The 19417-nt window shown below is 41.4% G+C and overlaps 1 protein-coding gene across 1 annotated transcript in view; it reads left to right on the forward strand.

Annotated features, from left to right (window-relative positions):
* The first annotated feature begins 294 nt into the window (after positions 1-294).
* The window catches only part of PCYT1B (phosphate cytidylyltransferase 1B, choline), a 28590-nt gene continuing 9467 nt past the window's right edge, over positions 295-19417 (forward strand). The window contains exons 1-5 of the mRNA XM_066621886.1: positions 295-414; positions 13493-13592; positions 14349-14465; positions 16768-16919; positions 18802-18880. Coding sequence (XP_066477983.1) covers positions 295-414; positions 13493-13592; positions 14349-14465; positions 16768-16919; positions 18802-18880 — 568 coding nt within the window. The remainder of the gene's footprint in view (positions 415-13492; positions 13593-14348; positions 14466-16767; positions 16920-18801; positions 18881-19417) is intronic.

Here is a 19417-nt window from a genome sequence, read left to right on the forward strand (position 1 = left end):
TAGCATAAGTCACATAAAGTGGTACTATGATGACAGTAACCAACCAGAAGGCATCATGCAAATCAGAATACTGTATCCTGTACCAACTGCTCTGTTGCTAGCTGGTTGTTATAGTGATAAACTGAGGCCTTGCCTCTTGGCTTCTCCTTGAAAGAAAAACCTTTAATTTCTCAAGGGAAGGAAAAGAAGAGAAGGGGGAGAAGGCGGGGGAGAGAATTACATGAGGAAGGAAAACATTATCTGACTGCGAAGAGAATAGCAGAGAGGGCATCACTGAAGAAGCATTCACTGGCCATGCCAGTGCTCCTCTCGACTAATGCTGAGTCAGAAACAGGTATCCCAAAATCCCTTTCTAATGAGCTTCCTTCAGAAACCATGGAGGAGATAGAACACACATGTCCTCAACCTCGGTTGGTAAGTAAAAGACAAAGGATTCCTTTATTTGTCACCCTAGAGCTCTTTGCCTTATTAGGATGTAATGGAATCAGTGCTTTATGGTCTGAATAGGCATTTAACAACAGACTAATCCATTTTAGCTTTGTGTTTATTGTCTGTATTGAGAAGGAGGATTACAAAGCATTAATAATGCTACTGCTTGATGACAGACCATTGAGGATTACAGCATGCTTCTGTGGCCAGAAGGGTTTCAACAAAGCAAATCAAGCTGTGTCAAAATGGCACTTTCCTCTACCTTTTGCTAGGTTCGGATGTGTAAGACAACTCTTCGTTTGTTCCTTGTCTTTTCTTTGCCTTTGTGGTGACTTTAAAAAATGAAAAGATAGGTAGGAAGAATATCTCCCATCTGAAATCAAAACCTGCCTAGTTAGAGGCATATAGGAAAAGAATGGGAAAATTCAGGAAATTTCTCAGGAATTCCTTTGGAAGCATGTCTCAGATCTTACTTCCAAGCAGCTGATGACATGTGAGTTGGGAGAGTTGTGTTCGGAGAAAAGCTGCATTTCTTCAATAATTAATCCATAGAAGTGCATATATAGAAGCCAGATATAATAACACCCCTTTGTCACTGCATGGCTGCTTTCTTGTAGTAAATCTGTTCCTAATCTGTTTTCATTGCCATGAATGTTGTATGTGCATTTTGTAATTGCCAGGAATTTTGCTCATCTGTTTAAAATTTTGCTGTCTATGAAAATAATAATTCCGTTTGGTGATGCTCTGAAGTTGTATGTTCTATAACCATAAGTTACATTTTGGCTGTTATAAGAACCAGTCCTAAGAAACAGCATATCAGGTGATGAGAATCCTAGTGGAAGGCTAGTTTGACCTCTGGCTTATGTGCATGGGATGGGAAGTTTACTTCCAAAAGTGAAGATGAACTACTAAGTAGTTGAAAAAAGTGCAGTTTATTGCAATTAATCAGTGCGTGTTTCTGAGTGAGAATAGTTACGATCTATGAAGCTGAAACTATTGATGGGCAGATTAAAAGGAATCTTATCAACAGCTCTCTGATGATGCTACAAAAGTGTGGTGTTTATAATAAGAAGCACCCAGGGGCTGAGCAGGCTATTCTGAATTTTGAAATACTTTTCTTGTTCTGTTTCCCAAAGAGAGCTTTCATCTTTCACATCACTGTGTCCTAGGGCAGGTGCTTCCTGAAAGAGCAAAACCCAGAAGAGTAGCCAATTTAACAAGCTGTCACTGTGAAATGTAGGCAGCAATTTAGCACTTGCTCATTGAGAATGTTTACCAATAGGATGAAATAGTAACTTGATTCAAGTCAATTTTTTTTAATGAAAATCAACTCTGATCATTTAACTTCAGTCTTCTATTTCAAGTGTTACAGCCTTAGAAATTCTACAATAAGTGATGGACATGACCTGGGCTACAATCCTATGCACACTTACCTGGGAGTAAACCTTATTGAACTTAGGGCGCAATCCTAACCCCTTATGTCAGTGCTTTACAGCACCAATTTAAGGGCAATGCAGCTCTGAGGTAAGGGAACAAACATTCCCTTACTTTGAGACCTCAATGAGTGACACACAACTGCAGGATGCAGCACATGTCCCATTGGCACCGCTATGCCAGTGCTGGAAAGCACTGACATTAGAGGTTAGGATAGCACCCTTAATAGGATTTGCTTCTGAATAGACACACATATGATCACACTCCCAAGCTAACTTTTTAAAAAGTATCTTTATGTCACTCCCTTGCATCTGGCATTCAGAGATAGGTTACCTCTAAAACCTGGAGGTTGTATATAGTTGTCATGGCTTGTAACCTGTTATAGACTTTTCTTCCATAAATCTGTCCAGTCACCTTTTAATGGCATCTAAGGATGCAATCCTAACTGTGCCTTGAGCTGGCGCAAGTCCCCTGTACCTGCCCAAGAGGGTCGCAAACATGCTGTAAAGCACATTTCTGCCTCTTCAGGAGTCGGCTGGGCCAGCGCAGGGATGCGTGCCGGCCTGCAGAGGCTGTTTCCAGCCTCCGTGCTGACTTGGAGAAGGAGGGTTGCATTGGCCAAGCTCGGCTAACACAGGGGTCTGGGATGGGCAGGGAGGAGGTGGGAGGGAGGTGTTCCAGGGCTGCAGAGGGTGGTCAAGGGGCGGGCAGGTGGGAAGTGGAAGGCAGGGCTGGAACCTGGCTGTTATGATCCCAACACCGTTCCCCAACCAGTGCAGAGTGGCTTCAAGCCGCTCCCCTCTTCTCTGACTTATCCCACTTCTGGAGGTGGCGCAAGTCTAAGGAGACCCATTGGGGCTGTGGCAGCTTACCGGGTTTAAGGGGAAGAATTTCCCCTTGCCTCCAGCTGAACCACTTCAGACTCCAAACTTGCACTGGATGCAGTGCTGGCTTCCTGTCCAGTGCTTGCCTGCCTGTTCCAGCGCAAGATAGGGTTGCAGTGTAGGACAGGTGCCATCACAACATCCTGTATCAAGGAGTTCCATGGATTAATTATGTGCTAGCCTAAGAAATATTTCCTTTGTTCTGTTTTAACTCTCTTCCCAGTCCATTTTAGTGAATATCTCCTGGTTCTGGTATTGTATTAGAGGGGAAGAACTTCATTCTATCTATTCCATGCATAATTTTATGTGTTTCATTCATGTCCCCCCTGAGGTGCATACTGAAGACCCCAAATGCCACAACCATTCTTCATAAGGCAGCAGTTCCCAAACTGTGTGGCAATGCCCTGGAGTGTTGCATGGCACTTGCTGGGACATCTCGTGATGCTTGCTGCCCAGCAAGTAGACTGTGCCACTCCACTCCAAGTTGGAGAATTGGCACAGCAGGAAGAGCTCCAGCGCACAGTTTTCGTATGTTGGGAAAAGGGCCACCGCCCGCCCATCCAGACCTCCTTACCTCTGTTTGTAGCTGCATTTTGGGCCTCCAAACCCAGAAGGAACTGGAGATGATGTCATTGCCAGTCACTTCTGGGAGCCGCATGCTGCATTCGCAGCACTGGAGGACATTGCACGTCCCAGCAGTTTAGGAATCACTGTCATAAGGGAAGTGCCGAAGTCCACTAATCATTTTGGTTGGTCTCTTCTGCACCTTTTTCTGTTCCACTATGTCCTTTTTGAGATATGAAAAATTGGCTTTTTTATTTTAGACAAGTTTTCTGGGAATAAGACTGGCTTGTTTAAAACATGGAAAATAACAGATATTTTACTATGCATTTTGCTCATGATCGCTATTAGTGAAGGTTTTCCTGGTGAAATCTCAGTGCAACCAAACTCCCTTAAAGTATATTAATATCACACTATTATATCCTTTTAACTATAAGAATACAATTAAATCTCCCTCTGTAAGATTACTGTGAAATGTGGTTCATAAATTCTCTAAATAAAGATTCAGTCAGTCCCCACTACCTGCAAACCCCTGCGGGTAAATTTGTGGGTATGGAACCATTGATTCCATAGGATCAATAGGGGTTCCATACCAGGGATTTTGGTGGTTGTGGGGGGTGTGTGTGACTTCCCTGCTGCTGGCATTGAAAGCACTTTGAAGTGACTGGGAGAAGCCTTGGAGGCTTCTCCTAGTGCCTTCAATGCGCTGTGGGCCAATCACAGGCTCTGTTTTGAATGTCCCTTCTGAACCAGGCATATTCAAAACAGCACCTGCAATTGGCACGGAGCACTTTGAAGGGGGCAGGAAAAGCCTTGGAGGCTTTAATGTGCTCTGTGCCAATCACAAGCACCATTTTGAATGTCCCTGATTCAGCAGGAACATTCAAAACAGAGCCCGTGATTGGCACGGAGCACTTTGAAATGGCCGGGAAAAGCCTTGGAGCTGATTGGCAGCACAGTGAACTGAGTTGATTGGCAGTGCAGTTTTCAATATATGCCAGCAGAGATCTTCCACAGGCAGCTGTGATCACAGATAGTGGCACTCATCTCGCGAATGGCAAGGGGTGGTCTCAGTTTTGCTCCTCATGGATACATGAATTTGTGGATAGCAAATTCATGTATGCTGAGGACTAACTATATAAGCAGACATCTGACAAGTTAAGGAAGCATAAGTATAATGTGTGTGAGTGCGAGTGTGCATGTGTTATGATGATTATAATACCATTCCTCTGGAAGTGATTATAGCTCTTGGAATTTATAGGAATATCAAAGAAATTTATAATGATTTTCTTATATTTCCACAAACATGAATTAATGACAAGAGAGACACTTAGAATCAAGAGTCATTAATCATTCCCATCCCATGTGTTCATGGATGCAATATACCTCTGAAATGAGATTAAGGTGGGATTGTGTACATTTCTGAAGTGTAATGTAATTTCTCCATAATGTAAATCTGCTGTTAATGAAAAAGAGTAGAAAAAATATATTTTATCAGGTCACGGCTCAGGAAGGAACAGTGATAGGAGTAAATACTAAGGCTTTCGTGGCCAGGATCAATAACATTAAAAGTAACATTGTTCGGGCTAATGGGCCGAACAATGTTACTTTTAATGTTATTGATCCTGGCCACGAAAGCCTTAGTATTTACTCCTATCACTGTTCCTTCCTGAGCCGTGACCTGATAAAATATATTTTTATCATAATAAAAATAAAACAGTTGGATAAAACAGTTGTCACCTAATGTTTTGCCTACTGCTGTGGTAGGCATTCTCAAAAGATAGATACAACAAATGGCTCTTCAGATGTCTCCAGTATAACTGGCAAGCCCTAGAGTCAAAGAACCTATATATACTGATGAAAGAAGGTGTTTTTCAATTAACTCTAAAAAGCACCAGCTGTAGATCATCAATAGTTAGCTGCTAAAAGATCACTGCAGATCTTTAAGTCTCAAGTTTACAAACATTTGTATAACATGAACAGAAGAGTGGAGACATTGAATTGAAATGGCTCATGGCTACCAGCACTCAAAAATGCAACTATCTGGGGTTTTAAGATCCCAGGGAACTGAAGTAGAATAAAAGGTACTTTGGAAAAGTGTCCAGAGTAGGATAATGTGTTTTATCTAACAGATAAAATAGAGATTTAACACATGAACAATACATCACAGAAGAAGCAAGGTAAATATCCAAACGAGGGCACAATCCTAACCAGGTCTGCTCAGAAGTAAGTCCTATTGTGTTCAGTGGGACTTACTCTGGGGAAAGTGAGGTTAGGATTGCAGCCTGAATGGTTATGGTCACTTAAAACAGGGATCCCATGTGGAAGATGCTAAAACTGTTTGCTGTTTTTATTTTTTTCATTTCCCCCACCCTTCCCCTAATAAGCTTATGTTGTTCTCCTCACAGCATCCCTGCAGTGTACACTAGGCTGAAAGACAGAGTGACTGGCTCAAAGTAACTTTTGCGTCGTTGCACCCCAAATGTTAAAAAAAAAATCACTATATGAATACCTTGAATCTTGTGGGGAGTCTCCATTTCAGCAGGTATTAAGGAAAGGTATGGTGGGAAACTTGAACTTTGAGCATGGTTTTCACATGCCCCAAACAACTGCATATTTCATGAAATTTGAATTGCTACATCACCTGAGAAGGCTCTGAGTGTTGAGAAGGCCCATAAGCTCCTGGACACTTACAAGCACTGAGAAGTCAGTAGCCAAATCAACAATCAAAAGTACTTCATAATCTAGCTTTCATGCAGAGCCACAAACTCAACCCAAATTAGAAGTGAGGCTGAGCCAGTGCAGGATATAAACATTTTAGCAAGTATTATATTGCGTTTTCCTTTTTTCTCTCCCAGTTGGGATAATGCATATATCTTGTCCACAGATTTTGTAAGTGCAAATCCCATGGTTATTCATTAGGTTAATTAAAGATCTTGTGCCTGCATGAGGGAGTCTGAGTGATCACTTTGGCACTGAAGTGGCTCTGTGTGATATTGTTCTTAGAAACATCCAGGAATTTGCTGGCATAATCCTGGTAATATGAATGGTGCAAGGGTGGAAAATAAAAGCAAACACTTGATTAAATGCTCTTTGAAATATGCAAGTGACTGGCAAGGAGCGATGTCACTTTTTGTTAATAATTCTGTTTTTCTATGGGACAAAACAGCAAAAAGTAACACCCAAACCTTAGAACAGGGAGAATGTCCATTATCCAACATGGATAAATAGTAACTATCCAAGAAATAAGCAGACTTACAACTAAATCCTGATGATAAAGACATTTGCAAACATTAAAATGAATAATGAGTGTAAAAAATAGGTCAGACCATACCTTAAAATGTGCACACCAGTCTTGGCTATGCAGTTTTGCATCAGTTAAATACTTGCCTCATGACTTTTGTATGCAGCCTAATTTATTGCCTTCCAGCTTCTTTAAACAACAAAAATACCAATAAAAGAATAAAAGTTCTGCCATTCCCTTTCTACAACTGATTACATAACTCCTAATTACCTCTTGTCTAGAATACTGTGACATGTTCTATGTGTTGCTCCCTTTGAAAACCTTTTCAGACTTCAGCTGGTACAAAATGTAGTTTCCAGAGTACGAATGGGTAAGTTTATGTGAACATGCCCCTGTTCTACCAACTGCATTGGTCACTTGTTTGTTCCCGCATGATTCAAAGTGTTGTTTATTACCTTTAAAGCCTTAAACAACTTCAGAGCAAAGTATTGCAAGGACCTCCTTCTGCCACATGAATCTGCATTACTTATAAGATTCTTCAAGTATTTTACTTTTCGTACAGCACAGTTCTATGCAGCATGCTCAGAAGCAAGTATGACTGTTCAGAGGAGTGCAGTGGCGTCGCTAGCGGGGTGTGAGTGGTGCAGGCCGCACCGGGTGACGCACACAGGGGGGTGACGTGCATTGGGGGGGTGACGCGCATTGGGGGTGACGCGCATTGGGGGGGTGACGCGCTAAAATCGTGGTGGTTAGGAGTAATGCTGTCATGTTATATACAGTTGGATGTGGAATTTCCAGCAGAATGCAATGCAAAAAACCACAGTGAAATATCTCCTTTCTATCAAAAGTTATGGCCAAAAATCCAGAGAACAAAAAATGCATGGAGCCCTATGGAAAGTGAAACTGAGCTGTATTGTGCGTTTACTCACGAGTAGGCAACCTTGCCTTAGTCCAGAAGTTTTCAGACTGCGGTGTCACAACGCCCCAGCCTGAGGGCCCTTGCCTCTTTGCCCTTAAGGGGCAGAGGCAGCCAGGAGGCGGGGAGGAGACAGCAGCATGATGCCCAGGATCGCGCAGCTCAGGGACGCAGGAGCTTGGCTGCACTAACCACAGCCTCCTGCAGCCTCCTGGTGGTGCGAGGAGCCCTACTCAAGCGTCTGCAGGGCTCCCTGAGGCTTCCAAAGTGAAAGTGGGGCAATCGCACCCCACCTACGCTAAACCGGAAGCGAAGCGTAATTTCTGACAGGGCTCCACTTTAATTTCTGACAGGGCCCGATGGACTGGGATGCACTCACCAGTCCCTGCAGCAATGTCCCGGGGGCACGGGGAGCCCTGCGTGAGCCTCTGCAGGGCTCCCTAGGTCAGCAGCAGTGAAAGTGCACCCCAGTCCCTGTAGCTCCCCTGAGTGGCGCAATCCTGGGGATTGCGTCTCTGCCTTCCCCCTTCCCTGCTGCCTCCCTCCCCGGCCCCTGCAAGGACTTAAGGCGGGTTTCAAACTACGGGAGAATTTGAAAACCACAGCCTTAGCCTTAGTCCATCGGAAAGGGCAGGCTGAGAGGAATCCAACGACACCAGAATGGTCCTGATCCAATGAATGCAGCCCTCCAAAAACACCTGTGAAGGAAGCTCCTCCCTCCAAGCAGACAAATGTATTGAGCCCTATGAAAAGCGAAACTAAGCCTCATGGTCGCATTTACTCATGAGTAAGCAAACGTGCCTTGGCTGGTGGTCAGGCCAGGCAAAAGGAAACGTGAAGCCACCAGAATGGTCCTTGTCTAATGGAACTTAATTTAATTTGCCAGATTATGTCACTTCCACCATGACATCACTTCTGGTGGGTCTTGGACAGATTGTCATTCTAAAAAGTGGATCCCAGTGCTAAAAGTCTAAGTTGACACCCTGGGGTGTGTGTGACACCACTAGTGACCAAAATCACTAAAATCAAAGTTTGGAGGAATAATAACATCATGTTAGATATCAATCAATGTGTAATTTCATGCAGAATGTGTTCTATCTTTGTTCTATCAAAAAGTACAGGCAAAAAAACAGTGGGGGCAATGGTACATCACCATACCCACCACCTGGGGTGTTGCCCCGCCCACTGCATGGGGAGTGACGCACTGGCATCCCGTACCTGGTGACGTGAACCCTAGTGATGCCATTGGTGGGGTGTACTTCCAAGAAAATGTGTATAGGAGTGGTTCTCACACAGTTAGCACCGGGACCGACTTTTTAGAATGAGAATCTGTCAGGACTCACCGGAAGTGATGTCATGACTGGAAGTGACATCATCAAGCAGGAACATTTTTAACAATCCTAGACTGCAATCCTAGCCACACTTACCCAGGAGTAAGTCCCATTAACTATCATTGTTAAAAATATATGTATACATAGTAGCTTATCAAAAGTACATGTCTGTAGCATTTCCCCAAATGCAGTCACATACCATGGTAGCATCAAGTCTAATATATTAAAAATAAAATATTAAAATGAATGGGGACCCACCTGAAATTGGCTCGTGACCCATCTAGTGGGTCCTGACCCACAGTTTGAGAAACACTGGTGCCAAGAATATTCAATTAAGAATAGAATATTCTTAATAGAATATTCTTGGCATACTATAACATTTTAATATTTCAGTACCCCTTAAAAGGAGCACAAAGTTGGAGACCATCACAGTCAGTATTACCAACAGGTTAAAAACAAAAAGCAATTGCAGTGTATATTTTAAAAGAGATGCACACTGAAATGTTCTTGGTTTTGCCTTTCTTTGAAATGTGAAGTCATATATCCTTTCACTGTGCCATGTGTTACTTTCGTACAAAGGAAACTTCAAGTTCATAAGTGGATGAACGGACATTATTTTACATGAAACAGTAAAATATTCACAAGAGACATTAATATTATGACTATGATGGACAGCTGTACACTGTCCTTCTCAACCTCCAATTCTAATTACCAGATAATGCAAAATAAACATCATAGCCAGAAGTCTAATCTTCCTTTTTCATTGTTGCGTCTGCCATTCCAGTTCACTCACTGGCATAAGTATAATGTAAAAATCAAATCTGAACCTTCAAACATATTTCAGAGCCAGATGTATTGTTTGGCATTATCCTTTCAGCATATTTCTGTTCTTTGGGGGGAGGTGTCTTCTGCTATTTAAAGAATGAGTGAGAATGCTCACAATTACTTCTTTGGAAAAGTGTCACAGATATTGCCATTGCGAGTTAAACCCGCTGACCATTGTTCTGGCTTTGTTTCTTGATCCATCAAGATCACATTTTCATTTGCCTATTAAATGCACTGGCATGTCATTGCTACATCCCAAAATACTGTAATCTTAACAACTACATTTCACAATGCTTATTCGTCGGAACTACTTTGTTTTTGTTGTAACTGTTACAGACAGAATGACAGCTGGGATAACTGTTTTGTTATATATTGTGTTGTATTTCCTCTTCATAGATAAGTGGCATGTTGTTTGATCATTCCCTTTCTTAGTAATCTCTTTCTGACTGATAGCCGTTTTCAGTGGCAGTATTGTCACTTTCAAAAGTAAGGCCTGTGAGACTATTTTGAAGTGCACACAATGGCTTTACTTATTTACTTATTTTAACCCATTTTTAAAATATTTATATACTACATGTCATTAAAATTCATTCTGGTTTACATAATTAAAAGGAGCAATAATGATTAGGCTTCAAAGCTGTACAAGAATTTAAAGGTGAGAACCAGAACTTTGCCTTGGGCCCAGAAGTAAATGGGCAGGCAGCGTAGATGCTTCAAAACATCTACGCTGTAATATGTATCCGTAGCTCTTACCAGGAAGGTCATTCCACTAGGCTGAAGTTTCCAAATACTAATCTTAAAAGGGGCTCCTACATAGAGCACATTACAATAATCTGGAATGATGACATGGATGACAGTAGCTAGGTCTCTTATCTTCCAGCAGTGGGTGTATCTACTGAAACTGGTAAAAGATACTCTGGGTCACAGCTGCCACCCAGGAATTCTGGAGCAATGCCAGTAGACCCAAGCTGTAAACTTGTTCCTTGCAGGGTGTGTAACTCCATCCAGAAAAGGTATCCCCAGCCAATTATTCCACTGAGTCAACCATCATTATCCACTCTGATTTATCTGGATTGAGTTTATCTCCTGTCATCTAGTTCACCATTCACTGTTGGCATTCAAGGACCACTCTACCTCACTTGGGTTTTATGAGAAGGAGAAATAGAGCTTGGTGTCATCAGCAGACACTTGAACCCCTGATCCCCTGACAGTCTCTCCCAGCAGTTTCATATAGATGTTAAACACTACAGGAGGCAATGTAGAACCCTGAAGAACCCCCACAGGACCATTTTAATAGGGTAAACAGTCTCATAGCATCATTTCTAAAGCCTACTCCCGCACCCCCGGAAGGAGCAGAACCAACACAGAGTGGTAATTCTCACCTCTGATTCTGAAATGCATTCCAAGAGGATACCATGGTCAATTGTATCAAAAGTAGCTAAGGTATCAGGAAAATAATTAAGGTTACACTCTCCCTATCTTAATCCCAGCAAAAGTCATGCATTATGGCAAGCAAGGCAGTCTCAGTCCTGAAGCCAGACTGAAATAAATCCAGATAACAAGTCTTATCAAGAATACCTGGAGCCTACCAGTTTCCGCTCACTCAAGCATCTTGTCCCCAAAAGGCAGATTGAAAATGGACCAATAATTATTTAAGTCAGCAAGATCCAATAATGTGTTAAACTTCATTTTGATTCCCCTTAAAAATAATCTTTCCCAGTCTTCAACTGATTGCCTCTATTAGAAGACATCCAAAGATAAAGGTCACTCATTTTGCCTCATACTCTAATATGACTAACACTGTCTATAAATTATCCCCAAAGGGGCCGTATCTTAACACACAGATTTGACAGGAGTCTCAGCTAGCAAGTTGCGTGGGAGACTTTTCCCTCTTTCTGGACCTATTCCTACAATAGCTCCCTGCACTTTTATTCTGACAGGAAGTGATAGGATGAGCAAAGTGTAATGGCTCTATCAATACCCAAAAAGGGGTAGTACAAACTACATTTTCTTGGTTTGTGTCACATTTTTGCTAGCTGATGTCCAGTGCTTTATTTCTTGACTGTAAATAATGGTTTTGTGATTCGTCTGTAAACCACACTACCTTTAATTTGATTGAAAACATTCTGAAGCTTGAGTTACTGGTTCGGATGACATTTTAAAGTCATTAAGGCCCAAATCCTAACCAACTTTCCAGCATTGACAAATAGGACATGTGCTGCATCTTTCAGTTGGGTGTCACTCACAGAGACCTCCTCAAAGTAAAGGAATATTTGTTCCCTTACCTCAGAGCTGCATTGCCTTTATGTTGGTGCTGGAAAGTGGGTTAGGATTGTGCCCTAAGTATTCTTTTAGCACTTTTCTGAGCTGGAGGAATTCCCTTTGGCTTACAACCACTTGCCCAACAGTAGCCAAACCAATGGGCAGTATTACAGGTAACTCTGGAGTAAGAGGCCCAAGGATTACTTCCTTTTGAATGCTAGCGTAAACTCTTCCATGGGCACCAAAGGAAGACTTTTCAGAATTCCCAAGCATACACAATCAAGAGGCATTCCCTGCTCTACCAGCAGGAACAAGAAAAGACCTCGAAACAAGCCTATTTTCCTCAAGTTATCTCCCAGGAAACAGCCTTTCCTGGCTAGGTCATGATTACCAGTTGTAGGCCTCAGACCATAGCCATTATTGTTTTAACATTTCTCCCTTCCTCTTTATCCCAGCATGAATCACGTTGTGCTGGATGTTGTGTAACTTGACCTTGCTTAGAAATAAAAAGGCAGTTTAGCACTCAACTACCACAAAGACAGAAGGGAAAAAGACAGTGATTAGAAGATAAAGGAAACAGCTCAGACTGTATGATCATGTATAATAGAGAGGAAACACTGTGCTACGTGGTCAGTTAGTTGAAAAGGACTGAATTCTACAAATCCACACAGTCGGGTTGATGTAGCCATACAGCATGCATCATTAGTGATATGTACTTCAGATTTTTCATACATAAAAAGGTTTTGAACATAACTTTAAACATGTGCTTATAAGATTGTGGTTGCAATACAGAAGCTTGCCTTGTCAACCACCTTTTAACTCACTCTCAGTGTTGTAAAAAGCAGCCTGGGGATTTGGCACCAGAGCTCCTGAGCAATCGGAAAAATTGCAATGTATGCAAAGATGGCACCTGGCTAGATGTTCTACTGTCCAGCACACAGTAAAATATCTTGAGTACAATGGAATAAGAGTTAGGCAACACATTATTTTTTTAAAAATGGCGCAGCGCTCTTTATAAGCTTCAAAATGCAGGTTGAGACTGAAAGTTCAAATGCTCCACTATATAAAATGAAGTATTGTCATTAAAAAACTGCACATCAGAAGGGTTGTTCTGTTACCAAAAGGGCTGTTTTGTTTAGGGAAATTATTACACTGCCCTTATTGGAACCTTAAGGTCGTAGGCTGGATAACAAGACGGCGTAATGCAGAGAAATTCCCTTTAACTTAAAGAGGAGACTGAGAGAAAGATAACTTTCAATAAAAGATTATAGTTTTATTACAAAAGCACAAAGGTAAACATAATGCACATGGAGAAATGATAAGTGTATGTTTCTTGGTCCTAATACTTGAATCCAGTGTACCTAGCTTTCATGGTGGTTGCGTGTAAAGAGTATTTGGTGCATCCGAGGAAATTAGAAAAGGGAAAGGTTGTAGGGAAGGATATTAGGGGTCCCTGATCTGCCAAACCCCAGCTTGCTTCAAGGCAATGACAAGGAGGAAGTGTTAATTAAAAAAAGTTACCTTGTGTATAGACTTTCATTTATTGTCACTTAACAGCATATACTTCCCCTTTCTCCCCCCCCCCCACTCTCTTTCCAATTTCTAGACTTTGTCTGCACCTGCTCCATTTGCAGGTGAAACAAGTTGTCAGTGCAGAGCCCCTCATGAAAAGCTTACCGTCACTCAGGCCCGCCTGGGAACACCAGGTGAGTCTCAATTGATGAGATATAGATGAATTTGATGGAATACAGCTTTTGTGCCTGCCCTTGCAGTTAGGAAAATTTTATAGGCAACAGAGATAGTATTACAGTCAGAAAATACAGAGCATCAGGGATCAAATTTCACAATATCTTAAAATTGTAGGGGGGAAAGATAACATTATAGGCAACTTAGATGCTCACTGAATAGCAGTGGCATGTTGATATCTCACGTTGCCAACCAAAATGCCAAATATTTGGATCATCTTTAAGAACGTATATTTGTTATATTATTAATCATCTTTAAATGCCTCACATTTTAGAAGTCACAATCCAAGGATTTTGCATTTTATTATACAGAAATTTCACAACTGTGGCATTATGGTTAGAGTGTTGGACTTGGGCTAGGAAGACACTGGTTCAGATCCCTTGCTCAGCCATGAAGCTTTGTGGGTGAATACTATCAGGTTTTTGTGAGGATAAAAAGAGGGGAAGAAGCCGTCTTCACTGCCTTGAGATCCTCTGAGGAAGAATGCTATATAAAATGTGAATAAAAAAAATATATTATTTCAATAGTTTATTTTTACATTCCTTTTAATTTAGAGTGAACTCATTTTCTCATCTGGATAACCTTGTCAAATATGGAGTAGGAAGAAATCATGCTGAATGTAGCCATTCTGATTTGAATATAACAAGCAAATATCTCTCTAGAGTTTGACGGATTAAAGAACTTCCTTGACCTGGACATTTTCTTTGCTCCCACAGTGGACAGACCTGTCAGAATCTATGCAGATGGAATATTTGATCTCTTCCATGCTGGCCATGCTAGAGCTCTTATGCAAGCCAAAACTCTGTTCCCTAATAGCTACTTGTTAGTAGGAGGTAAGGTCACCATTTGATCAAGTCTTTTCCATTAGGACAATGATTTTCAGTAAATATTTATTTTGCTGTATACAAAGCCATTACAGGCTAGTAGGATGTGAAAGCTAGTCTTCAATCCAACTAAAACCAGGAAATAATTTAAATCTAGATGCTATGAAGAGTCAAGTGTTACTTGACCAGGCATAGTAGAAATTGTGGGTTGGAGAGGTGGTCCTGGTGGCTGATACTGCTGCCTCTTCCACAGAAAGATGTGGAGATAAATAATGAATAGATCTGGGAGAAGCCTGTTCAGACGAATAACACATCACCAAGCAATCTGTAATAAAGCAAGGCCTAGTCAAAGTCAAGGCATCAGGACCATGCATTGCATCTTAGCAGGAAAGGAGCAGAAGACTTCAAGGTACAGTTACAGAAGTCTCTATGTAGTAAATGTGCATCCATTGTATTCCCTGACCTCCTTCCTGTTTTCTATAAATAAGAGTAGTGTACTGCTTTGGGTACTCATAGTAGACAAGCAACTAAGAAATATCATAAATAAATATCAAATGGAGACTCGGATTGTTAAATGGATTTCAGGAAAATCTGATTTATGATGTGAAAGACATATAAGTTCTGTTTAGAACTTCAAGTCTACATATAGAAGGGCTGCATGGATGGCCCCAGAATCACACTCCCAAAGTCCCACCTTCCATCTGTTCAATGTTTGTCATTGCAGAGGGTGGAAGCAAGGTTTGGAGAGTGCATCATCAGCATAGTATGATCCCAGGGGCCTGCTATGCATTCCATACATATGTACTTGAAGCACTGAACAGAGCAATGGGGATGGAAGAGGGGAATTGCAAGGCACTTGTAATTGGAAGATATTTATTCATTTATATCCCGCTTTATCTCCCAAGTGGGCATTCAAAGCTGCTTACAAAAGGACAATAAAAACATAAAATACAAGAGAAAAAATATAAATATTAACAGACCCTAAAAAGGTATATAATCTAAAAATCTAATTGAAAGCCAGGAGCAAACAGCAGAAGAACCAGCAAACTAAAAAGAACACAAGGGCATAAAACGAATGCTTAAAAACTTTAAATATCCATATTAAAAAACCAGAACTTCAGAAAGCAAGAGTAGAAAGAAATGTCTTTAAGCCCCGCTGGAAAGCCTCTAAGGAGGGAGCAGTTCGTAAACTAAGAGGGAGGGAATTTCATAAAGTTCGTGCCATTATGGAGAAGACGCTACTCCTTGCTGGCACCCCACTCACCTCTATAAGTGGCAGCACCTGTAAAAGAGCCCTCTCTGATGACCGGAGAAGACAAACCAGATTATATGGAAGAAGGCGGTCTCTCAAATATCCTGGCTCCAAGCCATATAGGGCTTTAAAGGTCAAAACCAGCTCCTTGAATTGAACCCAGAAATGAATGGGCAGTCAGTACAGCCACCAAAGCAGCGACCCAGCAGAGTCACCACCCTCTAGCAGGCAAGCGGGCTGCCACGTTTTGCTTTAGTTGCAGTTTCTGAACCATCTTCAAGGGCAGCCCCACGTAGAGCATGTTACAATAGTCTAGTCTGGATGTCACTGTGGCATGGATCACCATGGTCAGGTCCAAGTATGATCACAGCAGGCACACCACCACCTCGGAATCCAGGAGCAGTTGCAAATCCAGGCAAATCCCCAAGCTGTGGACGTGCTCCTTCAGAGGGAGTGCAACCCTGTTCAGTGCAGTGCAGTTCAGTACTCTAACACCTGAATCGTGGATTTCCGAACCAGGACAACCTCTGTCTTGTCCAGATTTAATCTCAGCTTGTAAACTCTCATCCAGTTCCGAACCTCCTCCAGGCAGCCTCCAGAGCCACCCCAAAATGTGTGGAAAGGGGAGATAGAGCTGGGTATCATCAGTGTACTGCTGGCACCCTGCTCCAAATCCCCAAATGCCCTCTCTAAGTGGTTTCATGTATATGTTAAACAGCTTAGATATGATTTGTTTGGAATCATCACAACTATGATTTGTTTGTACTTGTTACACCAGAGCATTTGAACTACAGGTAGCAATTTCCACTTTAACCAAGTCTGTATCTAGGCTCTGAATTGGCACAACTATTTCCTGCTGCGTGTAGTTAGCAACCTTCTGTTTTCTAGGCAGTTCTGTTAGCATTTTACAACCCTGAATAAGTGTACTTTTGTGATTTGGTTTTCAGTTGCAAGTTTTAACTCACAACATAACTTTGAAGAATTTCCAACCAGACAGACAAGCTACAATTTATAAGAACTGTGTCACTCTATTTTCAATGTTTCTTGTGTGTTTACCAGTTTGTAGTGATGATCTAACTCATAAGTTTAAAGGCTTCACTGTAATGAATGAAACTGAGAGGTATGAAGCCCTCAGACACTGCCGCTACGTTGACGAAGTCATCAGAGATGCACCATGGACACTCACACCCGAGTTTCTGGAAAAGCATAAGGTACTTTCCTCATTCACTACAAGGAAAAAATAGGTTATTTAGCAAAGTTGCTGAAATTTAGCAGAGAACCAGTTTGGAATATAAATTTGGGAAGCTCATAAAATGCACCAATATTCTGAACTTGGCCATTCTACTGCCCCCAAGATTTGTAACGTGAGCTAGTAAAGACTCCCTCCCAGCCTATCTGTGGCAACAGCTGGAGAGAGGGAGGCTTTCTCCTCCTCTCGTTCATTATCTGGTGTTGCTACACTGCTATGGCAATACTACAAGCACCAGGGAGGTTGGAAAACATAATTTCCCCAAAGTCCAATAGCGTGATTTGCAGAGGCTGATTCCAAATTTAAGAGTGACAAGGAGTTCAGCTATTCTACATCAGCACCATTTTGTAAAATGAGTGGTGTAGGTATGTAACTAGACTCCCATGCCAATTGAGATGTTTCTAGTAAGTAAAATAATACATGCCCAAGCAGTAAAGCTCACAGATCTGGTGTCTTCCTCCTCCATTCTAAGCACATCTTAATAACTTTGGCCCAGATCCTAACCAACATTCCAGCAGTGGCATAGCTGTGTCAAGGGGGCGTCTGCTGCATATTGCAGTTGGATGGCACTGGTGGAGGCCTCCTCAAGGTATGGGAATATTTGTTCCCTTACTTTGGAGCTGCAATGCCCTATCTCAGCGCTGGAAAGTTGGTTAGGATTGTGCCCTTTGTTGCTCTCTGCACAGTGACAGAAATCCTACTCTTCTTGGCAATACAACTTATCATTCCAAAGCATCTTTTAAGAGCCAACTTTCTACACATACTTTAACAAATGATTATTTAATAAGGATCAGCATTTTGCACAAATGTAACATGAGAACTGTTAGAATTTCTGATCTAGTCAGAAGTCAAACACATGGGCCCTGCTTAAAATCTGTTTACTGTCCAACTATAATATATGGGAGCCTAAACACAATTTAACAAATATAGTTTTTCATCAGTGTTATGTCATCAAGTATCATCAAGAGTGGAATGATCAGACTTACCTACAGACATAGAACAATCTGGATTAATAGCGTCTTTCCTATTCTCTTGCTTATCCAAAAAAGTTTCTACACCTTAATTGTACCTCAAGATCTTCTGTCAGAAAATCTTTGCTCATTAAGTAGCAATCTTGGCCAGTAATTTTACCATTGGTGGTCACTCTGTATTTTTAGATTAGACCCCAGTTGAGCACCTTCATTGTATTTATAATCAAGTGCCTGATTGCCAAACATCGTTTTAGGTATGTATGGACTGCCATATTAAAGTTTGTTCAAACAGAACCAACCTTTGGCCAAGATATTTACATGGGGAAATGGCAGTGTCACCTTATGATTTTCTGTGTAGATTGGGGTGGGCAAACATTCAACTTTAGGGATTCTGGACCTTTAATGATTATGTAGGAGAGAGAATTTCAGCAGGTGCAGCTTGTCATCTCACAGATGACACTACCTGAAATTCCCTCTTCTATACAATTGTTAAAGGTCTAGGATCCTTAAAGTTGAATGTTTGCTCACCACTGGTCTAGATCAAGGAATGGCACCAGTTTCGTGGACAATTTCAGTTATTGTAACTGTTGCTTTAAAGTTTTCCACCCTATTATTGTAATTAATCTCTTGCAATAAATCATTGGTATCTCAGACACAGGTTCAAAGCAGATTTGAACCAAAGGTTTTGAGTTGTACATTTGATTCATAATGAACACACGCATCTGTTACACTAGTTTAAAATTTTCTTGCTCAACATGTCAGTCTATGAAGTTCATATGCAGGCTTCTATGGACATGGAGAAATTGTATCTTCAAAATATTAACCAAGAATTCAGAAGGAGCAACTTAATTTCCTCTCTTGTATGTCTTCCAGATTGATTTTGTAGCCCATGATGACATTCCATATTCCTCTGCTGGCTCTGATGATGTTTACAAGCACATAAAGGAGGCAGGTGGGGAACCTGTTTTTAATTTTGCTTTGTCTTTTTAGCCTCTTCTTTTTTTAGACGTCTGTTCAGCCACGTTGCTGCCTCACATAACCATTACTGTAGGCAGAGGTAAGCAAGAGAGATGCAAACTCTCTTTTAAGTGCCTGCTTATGGATGAGTGCTAATTCAGCAGAAATATAAGACTTTTATTTTTAAACTATGAACCATGATCTTAGTTGGTTTTTAACACATTTTTATTGTAATCTTTATGAAATTCTTCTGAGTACTTTTGCTTAAGTATGTATTGACATCCACATTGGGTGGGGGGGGGGTTTTGAGACCTTTCTGGAGACCTCTCAGGATCTGTATGTACCAACAGTAAAGCCAGTAGCAGCCCTTCTTTTAGTTTGCTAGTGACACACACTCAAATGTAAGAGAATAATTGTAAGCATGGTGGCACATGAGCACACCAGTTTAAAAAAAACAATCAGTTTGCCTGATACTTTAGCACTCAAACTGACCCCATGCAATGCGCACTACATACACATTCTGGCCTCTCCT

Source organism: Tiliqua scincoides, chromosome 3, assembly GCF_035046505.1.
Source record: "Tiliqua scincoides isolate rTilSci1 chromosome 3, rTilSci1.hap2, whole genome shotgun sequence".
Classification (NCBI taxonomy): domain Eukaryota; kingdom Metazoa; phylum Chordata; class Lepidosauria; order Squamata; family Scincidae; genus Tiliqua; species Tiliqua scincoides.